We start from the raw sequence: 20,347 nt of genomic DNA, 5'->3' as shown, positions 1-20,347 counted from the left end.
TACCTTTTCATTTCACTCATTTTAAAATAAATTAGCAGTGTGACTATTTCTAGTCAAGTTCGCTGTGTTTTTACATAAGATACAATGCTTAGGTTGCAAATAGTGCAGGGAAGCGTATAAGTACAAACAAAAACCCTTTGAACAGATTTTATTTTAATATTATGAAATTGAACATAAATTTATATTAAGTTGTGCAAAATCCCTTCTTCTATTTTTTGATCTGCATAGAATATCAGGGTTGGAAGGGACCTCAGGAGGTCATCTAGTCCAACCCCCTGTTCAAAGCAGGACCAATCCCCAATTTTTGCCCCATATCCCTAAATGGCCCCCTCAAGGATTGAACTCACAAGCCTGGGTTTAGCAGGACAATGCTCAAACCACTGAGCTATTCCTCCCTAAATTTGTATCTAAACGATTTAAGTGCCCCAGTTAACAAAAACTAATGAATAGATTTTCAGAATCAGTACACTATTCTTAACATAGATTAAGACAAATTTAAGACAAACAGAATATTCTCATATTACAATAATCTGATTGTGAAAAGAACTTTAAAACACACATTGTGCTAGTACTTTTATGTCGTGTTTGACAACAACATACCTCTCTCACTTTAGGATGCACTGGAGAACTCCTAGGAAGATTAATTCCATGATGCATGAAATCCTGAATGCAATTATGCTCAAGAATCTAAAGTAAAAATGCATTACAAACTATAGTTAACATACAAGATTATAGGCTGCACAGGTATGATTTACTTAAGGTTACTTTACATTTTCATACTTTGTTTTCAGATGCCTATAGCTAAGCCCCTTCGTTTTCAGTTTAAACTGATTTTTACCAAAAAAATCCCGGGTTTTACAAAAGTATTATTCATTTTTCCCCCCCAATTTTCACCCTAGTTTTGTATCTTTCAGATACATTAAAAAAAAACCTGGTTTTATTAAGAAAATACATATATCTCATGCAACATATTGTATTACGATAATACATTAGTCTGTGTATATGCAAACCGGCCTGTTGAAGTAAGGGTATGTATTAGACTAGAAGATACGCAACAAATAGGCACACATGCAAACTTTGAAGTACATGCGCATCTGAACATACTGATGAATCTCACACCCATCACGTACACATTTCAAGCTGTTAGCAGATAACTAGGGCTGTCAAGCGATTAAAAAAAATTAATCACGTTATTAAACAATAATAGAATACCATTTATTAAATATTCTGGATGTTTTCTACATTTTCAAATATACTGATTTCAATTACAACACAGAATACAAAGTATACAGTGCTCACTTTATATTTATTTTTGATTACAAATATTTGCACTGTAAAAAACAAAAGAAATAGTATTAGGTGAATTGAAAAATACAAGTACTGTAGTGCAATCTTTTTATCATGAAAGTTGAACTTACAAATGTAGAATTATGTACAAAAAAACCTGCATTCAAAAATAAAACAATGTAAATCTTTAGAGCCTACAAATCCAAATCAGTCCTGATTTCTTGTTCAGCCAATCATGCAAACAAGTTCGTTTACTTTTGCAGAAAATAATGCTGCCTGCTTCTTAATTACAATGTCACCTGAAAGTGAGAACAGGCCTTTGCATGGCACTGTTGTAGCCGGCATTGCAAGTTATTTACATGACAGATGCGCTAAAGATTCATATGTCCCTTCATGTTTCAACGACCACTCCAGAGGACATGCGTTCATTCTTATGATGGGTTCTGCTCGATAACGATCCAAAGCAGTGCGGACTAACACTTGTTTATTGTCATCATCTGAGTCTGATGCCACCAACAGAAGGTTGATTTTCTTTTTTGGTGGTTTGGGTTCTGTAGTTTCTGCATCAGAGTGTTGCTCTTCTAAGACTTCTGAAAGCATGCTCCACAACTCACCCCTCTCAGATTTTGGAAGGCACTTCAGATTCTTAAATCTTGGGGTGAGTGCTGTAGCTATCTTTAGAAATTTCACATTGGTATCTTCTTTGCATTTTGTCAAAATTTCCAGTGAAAATGTTATTAAAAACAAACAACATGTGCAGGGTCATCATCCAAGACTGCTATAACATGAAATATATGGCAGAATGCAGTTAAAGCAGAACAGGGGACATACAATTCCCAAGAAGTTCAATCACAAATTTAATTAATGCATTTCAAGAGTCATCAGCATGGAAGCATGTCCTCTGGAACAATGGCCGAAGCATAAAGAGGCATATGAATCTTTAGCACAGCTGCCACGTAAATATTTTATGATGCCAGCTACAACAGTGCCATGCGAACGCCTGTTCTCACTTTCAGGTGACATTGTAAGTAAGAAGCGGGTAGCATTATCTCCCGTAAATGTAAACAAACTTGTTTTTCTTAGCGATTGGCTGAACGAGAAGTAGGACTGAGTGGACTTGTCGGCTCTAAAGTTTTATACTGTTTTGTTTTTGAGTGCAGTTATGCAACAACAACAAAAAAAACCACCACATTTGAAAGTTGCACTTTCATTGATAAAGAGATTGCACTGCAGTACTTGTATGAGGTGAATTGAAAAATATTTCTTTTATCATTTTTACAGTACAAATATTTGTAATAAAAATAATATAAAGTGAACACTGTGCACTTTGTATTCTGTGTTGTAATTGAAATAGACATTTGAAAATGTAGAAAAACATCCAAAAATATTTAATAAATTTCAATTGGTCTTCTTTTAACAGTGTGATTAATCGTGATTAATTTTTTTTAGTTAATTGCATGAGTTAACTGCAATTAATCCACAGCCCTACAGATAACGGTTTAAAGATCTGACACACTAAAATGGGAAGAAAACGAAAATCTGTATCAGAATGTGTTTCAGAAGACAAGAAAGTATTCAAAAGTTTAAACAAAAAACGAGAGAAAAGGATTAAATTGAATGTGTGCGCTGCAAATGTGTGGCTCAAGTATTAACTGTAAATATTTATAGGCTAATAGTTCTAAGTCTACAACAATAAACTATTTATTCAAATGAAAAGTTTTATTTGGGGATTAGAGATATATTGTTTTCTTAAACTCAGAGGTGGCATTGTTTTGAGTTCTGTTTTAGTTCTTCAGCAAACCACATTAAATTCCATTCATCAAAGCACTAATCCACTGCACGGGTTCTCAAATTTCATTGCACCACGACCCACTTCTGACAACAAAAATTACTACACAACTCCAGGAGGGGGGACCGAAGCCCGAGTCCCACTGCACTGAGCAAGAGGGCCAAAGCTGAAGCTCAAGGGTTTCAGCCCCAGGCAGGGGGTCTGTAACTTGAGTCCCACCGCCCAGGGCTGAAGCCCTCCGGCTTTGGCTTCGGTCCCAGGCGGTGGGGCTGGGGCTTCAGCCCTGTGCCCCAGCAAGTCTAAGCCAGCCCTGGCGACCCCATTAAAATGGGGTTGCGACCTACTTTGCGGTCCCGACCCACATTTTGAGAACTGCTGATCTACTGAGAATACTTCTTTCCCTGTCCTTCCATCCACCAAAATAAACCATGATATTGAGCCAGAAAAATTTTTAATAGTTTTTTCCACCGATTTTCACCTGTTTTGTGGTTGTGGTCATAAACACTGATAAATTCCCAGGAAAAAATACATAAAATAAAAAACAAAAACAAAGTGCCCTACTTATAGCTAACTATTTTGAGTTAAATTTTTCCATGCTGGGTGCCTCTCTTGGACTGATTTTTTTTTAATGTTTCATCAAAAATTGTTCATCCATTTCTCAGAACAAGGTTAGGGATATAAAATGCCTCCATGCTGTAGAGCAGGGACTTGAAATTTTGCTAGGACAGTGGTTGGGTATCAAGGATGTGCTGTTTGCTGTCCCCTTAAAAATCTGTCCAAATTTGGCCAAAATTACAGGCCTCTGAATTTCTCAGTTCATCAGTTCTCTGATGTCTGTCCACACTAAGCATGCTCAAGTTCAGGACTGCAGGGGTTAACTTTCCTTCCAGTTGTTCCTTTCAGCTGTCAAAGGCTGCCGTGGTGCTGAGCATAGAAGCAGAGCATAGAGACTCATGTATGCCCAATGATCCCGCTGTTAGTGTCCAGGTAATGAGAAAGAAGGAGAGGAACTGAGCCTGCGTTAATGGCAAGGCGTGGGGGAAGACTGAAGGAGAGACTAAAACCAGGACAAGAGGTCAAGGAAAGTCTGGAGAGAACAGAGGAAGAAGGGCCTTCCCTCAGAACCTGGAATTGAAACAAGATTTGAGTCTCAACATTCTATGGTTGTCAGCAAACAGATGTTAAACCCACTGTGCCTTACCTCCCTTCTAGTGGCTAGTCTACATAGAGGATGACAACCTACAACTGTGATAAGTTATTATGTTAGCTCAAGTGGCAGAGGTTTATGCTGTGTATCTGAAGATTCTAACCTTGTTTAAGAACTAAGTGAATGGCAATACGGTTCAAATTGATGAAATTTGCTTTTTTTAAAAAAAACATGAAACTACAATAAAATTAATGCTAAGATTGTAAAGTCAAGGACGCAAAAGTTAGGAAATGCTGAAATTAAGGTTACCCATGCAACCTTAAGTTATTTCCTTCTTTCACAAACTTCATATCGAAATCACGTTAAATTTTAAAATGCTAGCTGCCTACATCTGTTACCTAAATTATATTTACTTATCGAAAACAGAAAAACTCCAAAACTTGTCAAAAATATCTACAGCTAAAGGTTAAGCTTTATTTCAGAAAAGCTATAATACTAAAGTATCTTAAACCTAGTTCTTACCATAGTGTCTTAAAAGAAGGGGGGAAAAAGAGAGAGAGAGAAAGAATAAACGAACGAACACATAAGAAACATGCCCTAGGCATGTAAACTCAAAAGCCGCTAGCAAGCACTATCCTTCAGGGCAAATGTGCATACTCAGCCACTACTCAAAGCTATAGATCAGTTTCTTCCACTAAATTTGGAATATTGCACAAAAGATTGAAAAAAGTAGAGAAGATAGACATGCTGTTCGAATCTAAATGGGCAATTAGATCAAAGAACTACAGTGGCTGAATTAATCATCCTTTCTCCTTCCAGTATTACTTCTAAAGACAGGAGATTAAGCAGCAGTTGTGCTCGGGAGATGGGTCAGAGGAATATTTGTTGAAAACTGATTGCTCTCCCAAACAAGACATCAGATCTATTGGCCAAAACTGAAGGGAGAAATGTTGTATAAAGGTGCGTATGGAGCTATACAATTGTCAAAAGAAAAAAAAATAAATTCTGAACCTTTTAACTGGATCAATTTCAAAGAATCTTTAGTTTAACTAATCTTAATAGCTAATTCAAAACAGAGTATGTACCTCTAAGATCTCTCCTGAAGCCTTCTTCCAAGCCCTGAAATAGATTTCTGCAACATATGCCATCAGAGATCTGTGTTAACCAATTAAGAGAAAAGAAATATCAAACTTCTACACCATCTTTACAATAAATGTACAAAAAAAGTTAATATGTTTGTTGGTGTTGAGTGGCAAGGGGTATTGAGGGTATTACACAGTCTCTTTCAGCACTGTTTTTAATACCAGCAAAAACTTGAAATCTATTTTAGTAATTAATACACCAACAGAAGAATATAAAGTTTACTCAGTTACAGATTTCAAAGAAACCCTCCATTAAAATTTTATATATTTTAAAGAGAAAACCAAGGCACCCACTGAATATTATTGCAGGTATTATATATTACCTCATCTTTAAAAAAAATTAAGGGTATGTTTCCAAAGCAATGCAGTTTTTAATGTTCACATTCCAAAATATGTAATACAGTGATGTCGCAAAGTATTGTGCAGTCTGCTTTTTATGCTGTAACCTTATATTAATGAAGAACTACAACCAAAAGAACTAAGCATAATAGCATTTGCACATTTCAGAAGTCAGAGAACTGATGTATTTATATAGAATAAAATACTTGCACTGAATCTCGAGTGCTTTAAATTATTTAAAAAGCAAATCTGAGAAGAACAGTTCTAAATCAGAAGCATTATGCAGATTATTTTAACTTAAAAAGAATACCTCAGTATCTTTACTGAACTATTTTGCAATTAATCTCTCACAATCTCTTTAAACTGGTACCATATAAAAGAGTACAATGCTACGTAATTAGTAATTTATCACCAAACCAGATGAATTCTTCCAATTAGGCAAATACAGTTTTGTCCCTATCCAGAGGACCTGTGCAAGTTTTTTATATTCTGCAATATATTTAATTGTAGTAATCCAATCAGGACTGGTGCCCCATTTTGTTGGGCAACATATAAATATACAAAAACAGAGGTTTGTTTTCACAGCTAGTTAGTGCATGACAAGATGGGGTGTGAATGTACAGCATGCTAGCCTGCAATGTTCTAAACTGACTGTGTGGACCTACTATACTGCACTAAAAATTCCCTACTGCACATGTAGCGTGGTATACATTCACATCCGGGCTCGCCACACATACCTAGCCATGGACACAAGCCATGGGTCAACCTTTTTGTGGATGTATACTACATTTATATTGTGAGGGAAAAGTAAAATTTAAAACCAAAACAGGTACAGATAAGCCTGTGTGTTTTTATAATTTGTGTAAAAATATGAAGAGACAACATGAAAGTATCTGGTTCAAAATATTTAGTTGGCTGACATAAACATCCATATATTTTGAGATTCCGTGATGTTTTGGCCATTCGGCTCCCATTCACTCTGAGAATTGTACACAGCTAAACCACCTGTTGCTACTGATTGATATAGTTAGGTTCACAAGAAGTTCAATACAACATTAGTTGATTACTTTGTAAAACATATGAGAGTCCTTGGGTTTTTAGATAGCTAAAAAAAAAAAAAAAATCAATACTAAAAAAATACATTCTTCATCCACACATCAGGCCCTTGGGCACCAATCCCGCAACTTATTCCTCAGAGGCAGACTCCTATGCACAACCTTACTGAAGTCAATGGGAGTCTCCACATGAAACAAGTACTATGCATCTTTTTTATACAGGACATTCCACTTATTAGCTACCTCTCAGTTCCCAGCAAGAAGTTGCTATTATCAAAAGGCAGCCAATAAGCAAAAGGCAGATTTGCAGGGCTGCAGGCAAGGAAGGAAGCACTAGAACATGCCTTCCTGGATGCAGCCCTGCAAACGTATCTGCAGAGGAGAGAGATACCGTGCAGTCACGTGGCCCCCAGTACCTCCACTCCCCATGGAAAGTCCTGCTATTCGGGCTGCAGTGCCTCCTTCCTGCAGCTACCAGGCCCACACCTTCCCCTCCCGGCTACAGGCAAATTGGCAAGGCTGCAGCCATGGAAGACAGGAAAAAGTGGCATAACTATTGCCAATATTTGAATCCTATTAACATTAAAGTCTATGGAACAGGATTGGTTCCTGTAAAAAGGTTGCTATTGGCCAGAAGTTAATATCAGGATTGCTATTAACCAGCATCCACTGTATAGACAAGATATAGAGTTATTGAAGCAATATGGAAGTTATTCGGTATATTTGTAGAACCTGATCTTTTCATTCAGGTGTATTTCATCCATAAGCTAGAAGTTCCATCTCTGAAAACTTAAAGCAAAGTTTGCCATTATGAATGCTGGCTAATCACTGTAACTGTGATACATACTTTGAAAAACACTGCAACTGGTTTTTAATAGTCCCATGGATCATTTTAATGAAGTTTACATTCCAGCTCAACAGAAAGCTTAGGAATCTTCTTCCCTGTTAAGGAAAAAAATGGAAATAAGCCCAAATCAGGAATCAATTTAAAATCCATTTCAAGTTGTTAACTGCAAAAAAATGGTTACTAGCCTTCCATAACTGTTGTTCTTTGAGACGTATTCCTCATGTTCATTCCAATGTAGATACGTGCTTACCCCAAGCACCGCCACCGAAAAGTTTTTCCCTGTGGTGTCCGTCGGGTCAGCTCTGGTGCCCCTTGGAGTCATGCTCTCATACCGCTGGAAATAGGGCCCCACCACCCCCTCAGTTCCTTCTTGCCAGCTAATTCCGACAGAGATGCAGGCGAGGAAGTTTTGGAATGGACATGAACAACACTCTCAAAGAACAACAGTTACGGAAGGTTAGCAAACATTTTTTCTTCAAGTGCTTGCTCATGTCCATTCCAATGTAAGCGATTCCCAAGAGTTGCACAGGTCGAGGGTTCGGAGTTCATTGACACACTAACTAACACAGCGCGGCCAAAACTCGCATCATCTCTAGTTTGCTAGGTGATGGCATAATGGGATGCGAAAGTGTGGACTGACAACCCTGTTGCCATTCTACAGATGTCCTGAATCGGAACTTGTGCCATGATGCCACCGCCGATACTTGAGCTCTTGTAGAATTGGATGTCAGCGGAGGAGCTGGGACCTTCGCTAGATCATAGCATGTGCAGATACATGAAGCAATCCACGATTAAATTTTCTGGGCTGGGACTGGACAGCCTTTCATTCTGTCTGCAATGGCTACAAAACTTTATATCTGTGCGTGCGGATATCAGCAGATATAAAGCAGATATCCGAGGAGCTGCAGATCCCTACTGGGAACGGCAGCAGTGAAAGCAGCTGCACGTCTCACAGAAGCCAGTGGCCTGCGCAAGCAGTTCCTCTGGCGTGGCTGAACCGCCTCCAGCTCCACTCACTGGGGCAGACACCAGACTCAACGGCACCTGTCCCTAGTCATGCTAGTCCAGGAGCATTACTCCTGGGAAAATTCTGTGCAACTGCACAGCAGAAAAATGCTGTCTCCCTTCCCCCCCCCGCCCTTCCTTGCAGAAAATGATTTCTGTGGGGAAACAAAGAGAAGCTAGCTGCACCAGTACTCACTCACCCCTCCACAGCAGCTCAGATGTGTCTGTTCGGGCAGCTGGGGGAAGAGATAAACCACTGAGGGAAGGGGGTCTGGAGATGCCCTCGCTGCCCAGGGACGTCAGTCCCAGCTGGGAGGGGAGGAGGACAGAGAGAGAGTTGCCCCTCCATCATTCACGGAGCAACCAGGGCTGAGTCAGATCAAGATGCAGAAACTTCCCCTGGCTGCAGGAAGCTCCACACCGTGGGGAGGGAGGGGAGAGAAAGCTGTCTTGGTGCTGAAGAGGGGTCTGGGTGCAGCGGAGGGTGGAGGGGTCTGGGTTCGGGAGCGCAGCTCCCTGTCAGAGACCCCTCCCCCCACCCACACCACCAGATCCCCCTCCTCCAAGCCCCCTCCACATCAGGAGCCCCCCGCACCCTCACTGACCCCTACCTCCTGCATCAGGAGTCCCCCACACCCGGACCCACACTCACTGAGCCCCAAGCAGCAGCACTCTGACCCTCCACGCCACCAAGCCCCACTCCTCCAGACCCAACCTGGCCCTGCAGAGTCCCATTTCCCCTGCACACATAATCCCACACCAAGCCCCTGTGCATGCAGACCCCCCACCGAGCTGCCTGCACCCAGACTGCGCCACACACAACCCTGGTACTCTTGAGGGAATTCTGCACCAAAAAAATTCTGCAAAGTTCTGCATATTTTAAATTGTCAAAATAACACAGAAACAATATAATCACACCATTTTCAATTATTTTGGTAATTTATTTCAAAATACTTGTCAGCAAATAATTGAAAATGGTGTGATTATATTGTGTTATTTTGACAAAATATGCAGAATTTTAAAATATTTTAAAATATTTTGTGCAGAATATTTAATTTTTTGGCACAGAATTCCCTCAGGAGTAGAGCGTGCAAACCAGATATCCATGTTATATCCACGGATATAAATTTGGTATCTGCACAGGGCTCTATGGATTTCCAAAAGGGCTTAGTTAGTCCTTTCTATGTAAAGAGCAAGTGCATGCCTAACATCCAGCGAGTGGAGTGTCTGTTCCTCCCTTTTAGCATGTGGCTCAGATAGAAGACTGGAAGGAAGATATCCTGGTTACTACGGAATTGCGAGACCACCTTTGGCAGGAAGGCCGGGTGTGGCCGCAGCTGAACCTTGTCCTTGAAGATGACCATGTATGGTGGTTCTGAAGTAAGAGCTCTGATCTCTGAGACCCTTCTGGCAGAAGTAATGGCGACCAGGAGGGCCACTGTCCAGTACAGGTACAGCAGAGAGCACATTGCCAGTGGTTCAAATGGGGGGCATGTTAGCCTTGCCAGCACCAAGGTCCCAGGAAGGGACTGGCTGGCATACCCGGGGGTATAGCTGCTCCAACCCCTTAAGAAAAACCACAGATCAAGTTTGAGACGATCAACCAGTCATTCACCCACAAGTGAAAGGTCGAGATTGCAACTAGATGGACACTAATAGATGACATTGTTAGGCCTTGCTGTTTCGAGGGGAGTAGGTAATCTAGAATGAAAGGGCACTGTCGACTGAGTAGGCGAGATGCCCTTTTGCGCTGAGCAGATAAAGAATCTCTTCCACTTCGCCAGGTAAAAGCACCTCATCAACAGGCCCAGAGCATTCCAGTTCTGTGGGGGATCAACCATGGAGCTTCCATGCCATGAAATGAAGAGACTCAAGGCTCAGATGACGTAGACAGCCGTGGTCCTGACAGATCAGGTCTGGAAACGGGGGCAAGCTGATTAGCCTGTCTACTGAGAGATCTAGGAGGGTGGTGAGCCAGTGCTGATGCATCCAGGCCAGGGCTATCAGGATAAGACACATCCTATCCCTTCTGACTTTCAGCAGGACCCTTTGTATGAGAGGGTTAGGAGGGAACATGTAGAAGAGATGGTCCGTCAAAGGGAGGAGAAAGGTGTCTGTGAGCGAATCCGGGCTGTAGCCTAGGAAGGAGCAGAACTGAAGATACTTCTTGTGCTTTGTCGTGAACAGGTCTACCTGGGGGTTCCCCACCTCTGGAAAACGGTACTCACAACGTCTGGGCAAATGGACCACGCATAATGGTTGGAAAAGGATCTGTTGAGATGGTCCACTAAATCGTTCTGTGACCCCGGGAGGTAGAAGGCTTTGAGGTGGATCAAGTGGCTATGCAGAATTCCCACAGGCGAAGAGCTTCCTGGGAGAGGAGTGCGCTCTGCCCTGCTTATGTAAAATGTTGCTGTCATGTCTGTAAGGACCGACACGCAGTTGCCCGCCAAAGGGGGTTGGAACACCTGGCAGGCTAGGCACACTGCAGTCAGTTTCCTCATGTTGATGTATAACAAGAGCTCCTCCGGGGACTAGAGGCCCTGAATCCTGAGGGTCCCCAAGTGAGCCTCCCCATCCCATCACCGACACGTCTGTGACAAAAGATATTGGCGGTTAGGGCCTCGAGACTGTGACTACTGCACATACTGTGCGTGGGTCTAACCACCAAAGGAGGGTGGAAATCATCGACAGGGGAAGCGAGACTGCCCTGTCCAGATGGTGTTGGCCCAGCGATGCCAGCCAAGTCTGGAAAGCCCTGAACCATAGTCTCATGCGTTGCACCACATTGGTACATGATGCCATATGCCCCAGGAGCTTTACACAGTTTCTTGCTGCGGTGATGGGGAAGGCTCTGGTCTGGGTCAAGTAGAGAACCACCCCGATGAATTCTATCCCTTGAACCAAGAAAAGGGTAGATTTCTGCATGTTTATCAACAGCCCCAAGGCCTGGAAAGTTGACTGTATTAACTCCACATCTGCCTCCACCTGGGCCTTGGATCAACCTCTGATCAGCGAGTCATTGAGGTAAGATAGACCTGAACCCCTTGTCTCCTTAGGAAGGCTGCAACGACTGCCATGCACTTTGTGAACACCCAAGGGGCCGCTGACATGCCGAATGGGAGCATCGTAAATTGGTAGTGCATGCCATTCACAACGAATCATAGGAACCTTCTGTGTCCTCAAAAAACTGCAATATGAAAATATGCGTTCTTCAAATCAAGGGCGGCATACTATCCCCCTGGATCCAGAGAAGGGATAATAGAGGCTAAGGAGACCATGCAGAACTTCAGTTTCTTCATGAATCTGTTGAGGTTTCGCAGGTCCAAGATCGGTCTGAGATCACCATTAGCCTTCGGGATTAGAAGGAGAGGGAGCAGAGCCCCCAGCCCCTTAAACTGGTGGAACCTTTTCCACTGCTCCCACCCTTCGGGAGCGATGGCATCTCTTGGGCCAGAAGCTTCTCATGAGAAGGGTCCCTGAAGAGGGACAGGGACGGAAGGTGGGAAGGAGGGGAACAACTGAATTGAAGGGTGTATCCCAGTTCTATTGTGCATAGCACCCAGCAATCTGAGGTAATGTAGGCTCATGCCTGATAGAAGTGGGATAACCTGTCTACAAATACAGGGGAATTTGGATCCACACATTGTCCTGGTACGTCACTCCATCAAAAGGCCTGCTTAAACCCTGCTGATTGTCTTGTGGGGGGAGGTACTGGAGCAGATGAGGACTGCGACAGAGGCCTTCTCTTCCAGCCTTTACTCCTTCTCCTGTTGTAATCCTGCCTCTGCTGTGGCAGGAAGAAGCAGGACCATTGGCTGGGGCTTATAATGCATCTTGGCAAAAGCCAGTGTATGTAATCAGAGTGGCTCTAGAGTCTTTCAGTCCATGGAGCTTCGAGAACGTCAGCTCCAAAAAGAGCAATTTGCCTTCAAACAGAAGGTCCTGCACAGCCTGCTGCAACTCACAGGGCAAATCAGAGTACTGAAGCCATGAGCTTCTTCTCATGCCTACAGCCAAAGCCATGGATTGGGCTGCTGAGTCTGCCATGTCCAAAGCTGCATGAAGGGACGCCCTAGCCACCAATTTCCCCTCTTCAGCTATGGCTGAAAACTTGCCCCTAGACTCGTTTGGCAAAAGCTTGAATTTAGCCATTGCGCTCCAGCAGTTGAAATCACATCAGCTCAGCAGTGCTTGCTGGTTTGTGATCATGAGCTGGAGGCCGCCAGTTGAGTACACCTTCCCACCAAAAAGGTGTAGTTTTTTGGTGTCTTTGGCCTTGGGAATCAGCCTTGCTGACCTTGACATTCCTTGTTTGCCACTGAAACAACCAAAACCCAGTAGTGGGGGAGGGAGGGGTGTACAGAAATTTATACCCCTTTGGAGACACAAAGTACTTCTCCATCCTCTTCACAGTGGGTTGGAGGGATGCAGGGGTCCGCCATAAGATTTTGACGGGGTCCAAAGTGGTATTGTTCAAAGCAGTGGTCTTGAAGCCGCTGAGATGTCCACCAGGGAGTGGGAGATTCGGAGATCTCCACCTGGATAACCAGGTTCTGGGCTACCGTCCTGGGAAGACTCTATACTTGTCCCCACCCCCGCCTCATCAGCAGAGGTGGAAGAGGATGCCTGTACTGGTAAGAGGTCTTGTTCCTCACCCTCTGCATCAGCTAGGTCCCATGAGTTAGGGTCTTGCAATTTGGTACCAGGCTCGGCACCGAGGCCTGGTCACTACTCCAAGGGAGGTGGTGCAAGATCTCTTGACTCCGAAGCAATGGAGTAGAACCTCCTGGACTGTGCATCCTGGACTGGCTGAAAAGGGTCAGAGATTCCAGAATGGATACTGTAGTGGCATCTGCCACTGCGTCGGTGGCCAGGCTGTTAGCAGAATACCCAGGCTCATCTCAGTTGTTGGGTGTCACCAATTGGAGTCACTTCTTGGTGACCAGAACGGAGCAATGCCAACCGGTGCTAGAGAACAGTGCCAGGAGGGAAGAGACCAGTGTTGTGACATCATGTCGGCTTGCCCTTTGATGGCACTTAAGGTCTTGGTACCACGGCCATCCTTGCCTCTGATACTGCCACTATCTGCTCCCAAATGGCAGGGGATGGCAATACCGGGAGGGACAGTAACTCCCTCGCTGTCTCAAATTTCTCCGGCATGGATAGCAGCGCCAGGGCCGAACTCCAGTGGCTCTCTTTTGGAGGTCAGTCCAAAGGTGCTGGACTCAACTGTGCCCTTCCTGGGGCCGGAGTCAACGGTACCATACACATCGCTGGCAACTCTGAGTGGCCCGGCATGGGTCACACTCTGTCAGTGTCTCAACGTCCCACAGACCTTGGGGTTGGGGAATGCCCTAGTCAATCTTTTTCTGCTTTTTTCTAGGTACCGGCGATGGAGAGCAGTGCCAAGAGACCCATGCTGGAATTGTCTTCCTTAGCACTGGAGATGAGTGTCAGTGCCGGGAGCCATACACCCAGAGTGCTTCCTAGGTCCCGGAGAAGTGGAACAATGTTCTATCTCCCTTAGAGATGCCAGGGTGCTTCTTACTGAAGCCAAAGTACCCAGTGCTGGGTCAATGTGACTCTGCTCCACAGGGGGACAAAGCATTGCTTCCATAAGGAGGAACTTGAGTCTAGTGGCCCTGTCCTCTTAGGTCTTGCAAGCCATTGCAAATCCTGCAACGCTCCTGCATGTGGGTCTCCTTCCAAACACTCGAGGCAGATGGAATGTAGGTCGCTAACCAGCATCAGCTTATGGCATGATGCACCCGGCTTGAACCCCGGGGTCCAAGGCCTACCCTGATGCCAGGGAAGGGCTAAACCCGCTAAGCGGGGTCTGCTACAAACAAACAAAAACTCAAACTCTAGAAAAAGAAGTATTTACAGATGATCAGCAAAGTCCACAGAGAGGTACTGAAAAAACGCAAGGACGAGCAGCAGTTTCAATGACTTTCATGGGCGGTAAAAAGGAACTGAGGGGTCGGCGGGGCCCGATATAACAGTGCTATGAGGGTGCAACTCCAGGGGGCACCACAGCTGACCCAACAGATACCACTGAGAGAAAAACTTTCCAGCGGCGGTGCTCGGGGCAAGCACACACCTACACTGGAATGGACATGATCAAGCATTCGAAGAAGAACTTAAGGTCACAAGTAATGTTTCTTAAAGAAAAAAATTTCATATATTTCAGTGATATTCTGATTGTTTAAGAAAAGTAGTAAGATTCTTAAGCATTTTTATTTCCTAGTATAACTGAAGAATTGCTTAGTATTTATTTGTACTGCAGTAATGCCTAGGGACTCAAACTGGAGATCAAGAACCCAATATGCTAAGTACTATGAACAAGTTCAGGCTAAATTCTCCAGGTACTATACAGTTCACCTGGTGCTAAGAGCCCCTTAATAAAATTGTTAAGTCAGGTGTAGAATCACAGTAATGCACTGTCTTTCAAAAGGCAGAGAATCTGTTTATACATAGTGGTGATTTTCTAAAGTCTTTTTTAGTGAGAACACAGATTTGTAACATAGTCAAAACAGTATTTCAACCTGAGGAAAACTGGAATTGTGGTTGGTCTATGGAATAATAGGTCTGTAGTAACAAGTGAAGACCTTATAAAAAACAAGATCTGGAGAAACAAGCATACATGTTGATTTGTTGCTGAAAGATAGCTAATGCAGATTTATACATTTGTATAATAGCTAGTTTTCAATGCTTCTATCGTCAATATATAAATAGGAAATATTAAAGTAAACCAGATCATTCAGAAACTACCTATCTAGAGCAACAAAATTATTTAACATGGCTAATATTACCCTTAATTCATATAATTATATTGTTTCTGTAGCATAGGATGTGACCAAGCAAGCACAGTTCTGAGACTTTTTCAATACATTTGAATGCACTAAGTCAACGACACAGTAACAAATTTAGAATTTGTTTTTGCTGTAGTGTTATAAGAATAGAACAACTAGTTCATTACCATACTTTCTCCATTGGCTTAATATATATCTCAGTTTCAATCCATGCTATGACATTTTAAGGTGTGTAATGTACAGACCTCAATATTCCCTAGTGTGCAAACCAAAGTAAAAAGTTACAGCTGAAAACAATTTTTCACTGAGAAGCGATCAGGTTTAAGACTTCTGCAAACACAGTACAAATCTGAGTCTGCAGAAACTGATAATACTTCAATAATTCCAAAAATGGGCTATGATGTAGAATCAGAAGGGTAAGAATTATACTGTAGTTTTTGGAGTGCTTTTTCCCTTTCCTGACAACATTCCTGCAGCACAGAATGGTTTGTCTGTGCTTAGGGAGACAAAAGTCAACGGTGAGACAATAAGAACTGGAAAGCCTGTTTCACAAGGTGTTACTTTCATGATAACAGATGGGGCCAAATCCTGTTGTCTTTACTCAGCAAAAAAAAAAAAAAAAAAGATTCACTTTGGGGGAAAAAACCTACATATTGGCTCTTAGCTCCATAACCTGAAATAAGTGGTGAATTGTCTGTCTAAAGTTCACTATATGACTATAAGAACTGGTACTTCCACAAATACTATGTCACAAAAAGACTAACTCTGAAAGAAGTTAACTTAAAATATGTGAAAACATATAGAAAAGCATAATGGGAAAATGTGTTTACCTCTTCTTTTTTTATATGGTTAACACTCATAAAGCACTGAAGCAACAAATCTTTTACTTCGTAACTCTCCTCAAGGTCATAATCAAAACACAGTAACATCTGGTGTAGATGCCATAGACGAACTATATCTGCACCCTAAAAAAAGAAAGAAACACGGCTATGCTGTAGTGAAAGTAAACCCAATTACATTTTTAGATTTTGCTGTCTAAGAGCTCTCCTGCCAACCACATTTCAGTTTCAGGACCTAAACCAGTCCTGTACCATATAGGCAGTGGTACTTTTTCAGACTGCATAAAACATTAATTTCCTTGATATAGTGGAAATGGAAACAGATTGAAACAACATGCATGACCACAGAAAAAAGACTTGCAGTGAATCTGAGAGTTTAAGAGGAAGCCAAGGAAAAGAAACCGAAGATCATTAGGATAAGGGGAAGAAACAAGACAATGTTGCAGAGGTGGGATGAACCATGACAGAAGCAATTAGAATGATGGAGATGACAAAAATGAAAATGACTGTAGAGGAAACAATTTCTTGGGTACTGCCACAGATGTGCACAGTGCTTTACAAAACACAGTTCAGACAAAAATCGTCCGAGAAAATTAAATCGAAATCAAACTGAAATAAAACAAGCAATTAAAAATGAGACGTAAGGCTGGGAGCTAAGAATTATAGTTCATCAGCAATGGAAAGCTGAGCAAAAGGAGTGGACATGCCTCTGGAGCACACTGGGTGTGGAACTGCAGTGATGTCTCTGCCTCAGTTTCCCCTACTTGCCTTTCAATAAATTCAATGAGGCTTGTATACAGCGAATAATGCCCCTTCTGGGGTCTAGTTTATTTAATCAACTGCCAAACATGGTATGTAAACAAGCCTTCTCCCTCAGCTGTAACTCCCCAGGCTTCTCCACTGCCTAGTCTCTCCCCGATGACTCAGGGCATCTCCTCGGCCTTCCTGTCCAGAGAGCTTTGTAATCTCTCCTCTGGAAATCTGTGTTCTGGGGTAATTCCTCTCCCCAGAAGCTTCCTCTGTATTCTGGCTCTTCATAAAGCCCAGCTGTTCCTTTACTAATTAACTAACACCCAGCTACTGAAAGACACCATCATAGAGGTTCAACTTAAATGTATACCCCAAATTAAAAAAAAAATTGTAAGAAAACCAAAAAAGTGCCACCGTGGCTAAAAAACAAAGTGAAAGAAGCAGCGAGAGGCAAAAAGGCATCCTTTAAAAAGTGGAAGTTAAATCCCAGTGAGCAAAATAGAAATAGAAAGCAGCATAAACTCTGGCAAATTAAATGTAAAAATATAATTAGAAGGCCAAAGATTCAAAAAGTAATAGCAAAAAAATGCGTTAAGTACATCAGAAGCAGGAAGCCTTCTAAACAACCAGTGGGGCCATTGAACGATCGAGATGCTAATGGAGCACTCAAGGATGATAAGGCCATTGCGGAGAAACTAAATGAATTCTTCGCATTGGTCTTCACGGCTGAGGATGTGAGGGAGATTCCTAAACCTGAGGCATTGTTTTTCAGTGACAAATCTAAGGAACAGTCCCAGATTGAGGTGTCATTAGAGGAGGTTTTGGAACAAATTGATACACTAAATAGTAATAAGTCACCAGGACCAGATGGTATTCACCTAAGAGTTCTGAAGAAACTAAAATGTGAAATTGCAGAACTACTAACTGTAGTCTGTAATCTATCATTTAAATCAGCTTGTGTACCAAATGACTGGAGGATAGCTAACGTGATGCCAATTTTTAAAAAGGGCTCCAGACATGATCCGGGTAATTACAGGCCTGTAAGCCTGACTTCAGTACTGGCGTTGGATCATATTAAAGAAGTTCTGTATTAAAATCACAAATGAGTTTGATTCCCCCTAGTTTAAATTCCAGGGTATTACTAATTAAGAGGTCTCTTGGTTTTTGGTACTGTTTCTCTCCCTCTCTGTGTGAAACTTGCAAGCTGCTAATTGTGTTAGTATATTCTAAGACAGTCTGTTCTCAAAGCAATTCTTTGTAACAACAACTACTACTCACACAGAGAGAGACTCAAAGCAATACTCTGTAACAACAGAAACAGCACCCAGAGACTCCCCGCCCTTTTGTTGTACTCATCTCGCTTTGTTAACAATTGTGATTAAAATAGGAGATAGAGGATGTATGTGGATGGATGCTTGGTATGGATAATAACTGAATGATCAGGGAGGTGCCAGCCTAAGAATCCAGTGTCCATCGGCTGAAGAAGGCGTCAAATGGAAATAACCAGAGGACCCCCAGAGGGTAGACTGGAATCCACCCAACAGCCTCAAGGATGGGAGAACCAAAGAACAAGATAACATCTGGCAGCACGGAACCATCAGGAATGTGCTATCTGCTGATTGATTCAGCAACAGCATGATGAAGCAATTCCCATAGACTGGCATAGGAAGAAATTCCTATAAAAATGGACTCTAGAAAGTGAGAACTTTGGGGTCTGATTCTGCAAACCAACTTCCACGAGCGTCAGATGAGCATCTGACAAGGCCCTGCTCCCTCCTCATGTCCAGGCCACCTGGCCGGTGGCTTGGCATGAGCAACTCTAAGGCTAGTAACTATGATAACAACCTTGCAGAACGTGTGTGTGTGTGTGTGTGTGTGTGTGTGTGTGTGTGTAAATATGAAATTGAATGAAATGTATAGCTATAACTAACTGCTTACTATGATTCTTTCTGTATTCACAATAAATGTGGCATTTTGCCTTTTCCCCTTTAATAAGATCCTGCTCATTTTTATTTTATTGGTATAACACCGGGCAAACTGGTTGAAACTATAGTAAAGAACAAAATTGTCAGACACATAGATGAACATAATTTGTTGGGTCAACATGGTTTTTGTAAAGGAAAATCATGCTTCACCAATCTACTAGAATTCTTTGACAGGGTCAATAAGCATGTGGACAAGGGGGATCCAGTGGACATAGCGTACTTAGATTTTCAGAAAGCCTTCGACAAGGTCCCTCACCAAAGGCTCTTAAGCAAAGTAAGCAGTCATAGCATAAGAGGGAAGGTCCTCTCAAGGATTGGTAACTGGTTAAAAGTTAGGAAATAAATGTTAGGAATAAATGGTCAGTTTTCAGAAAGGACAGAGGTAAATAGTGGTGTCCCCCAAGGGTCTGTACTGGGACAAGTCTTATTCAACATATTCATAAATGGTCTAGAAAAAGGGGTAAACACTGAGGTGGCAAAATTTGCAGATAACTATCTTGAGTGCTTTTGTAAGACCCAGGCAGACAGCAAAGAGCTCCAAAAGGATCTCTGAAAACTGGGTGACTGGGCAACAAAATGGTAGATGAAATTCAATGTCGATAAATGCAAATTAATGGGCACTGGAAAGAATAATCCTAACTATACATATAAAATTAGCTGTTATCACTCAAGAAAGATCTTGGAGTCATTGTGGATAGCTCTCTGAAAACATCCACTCAATGTGCAGCAGCAGTCAAAAAAGCAAACAGAATGTTGGGAATCTTTAAGAAAGGGATACATAAGATGACAGAAAATATCTTGCCTCTATATAAATCCATGGTACGCCCACATCTTGAATACTGTGTGCAGATGTGGCCACCCCATCTCCAAAGATATATTAGAATTGGAAAAGGTTCAGAAAAGGGCAACAAAAATGATATGGGATATGGAATGGCTACCATATGAGGAGAGATTAATAAGACTGGGACTTTTCAACTTGGAAAAGAGATGACTAAGGGGGGATACGATAGAGGTCTAAAAATCATGACTGGTGTGGAGAAAGTAAATAAGGAAATGTTATTTATGCCTTCTCATAACACAAGAATTAGGGGTCACCAAATGAAATTAATAGACAGCAGGTTTAACACAAATAAAAGGAAGTATTTTTTCACACAACGCACAGTCAACCTGTGGAACTCCTTGCCGGAGGATGTTGTGAAGGCCAAACCTATAACAGGGTTCAAAAAAGAACTAGATAAATTCATGGAGAATAGGTCCATCAATGGCTATTAGCCAAGATGGACAGGGGTGCTCCCTAGCCTCTGTTTGCCAGAAGCTGGGAATGGGCTACTGGGGATGGATCATTTG

General features: G+C 42.3%; 1 protein-coding gene across 4 annotated transcripts in view; it reads right to left on the bottom strand.

Moving 5' to 3' along the window:
• The window catches only part of NCAPG2 (non-SMC condensin II complex subunit G2), a 116,954-nt gene that overhangs the window by 80,435 nt on the left and 16,172 nt on the right, over window positions 1-20,347 (bottom strand). For all 4 annotated transcript variants that reach the window (XM_043541548.1, XM_043541550.1, XM_043541549.1 and 1 more), the window contains exons 6-9: window positions 16,257-16,391; window positions 7,607-7,701; window positions 5,309-5,378; window positions 601-687 (exon numbers count right to left, since the gene is read on the bottom strand). In XM_043541548.1, the coding sequence (XP_043397483.1) occupies window positions 601-687; window positions 5,309-5,378; window positions 7,607-7,701; window positions 16,257-16,391 (387 nt within the window). The remainder of the gene's footprint in view (window positions 1-600; window positions 688-5,308; window positions 5,379-7,606; window positions 7,702-16,256; window positions 16,392-20,347) is intronic.

Source organism: Chelonia mydas, chromosome 2 (genome assembly GCF_015237465.2).
Source record: "Chelonia mydas isolate rCheMyd1 chromosome 2, rCheMyd1.pri.v2, whole genome shotgun sequence".
Taxonomy (NCBI): Eukaryota; Metazoa; Chordata; order Testudines; family Cheloniidae; genus Chelonia; species Chelonia mydas.
This window is presented reverse-complemented; position numbering and strand designations above follow the sequence as displayed.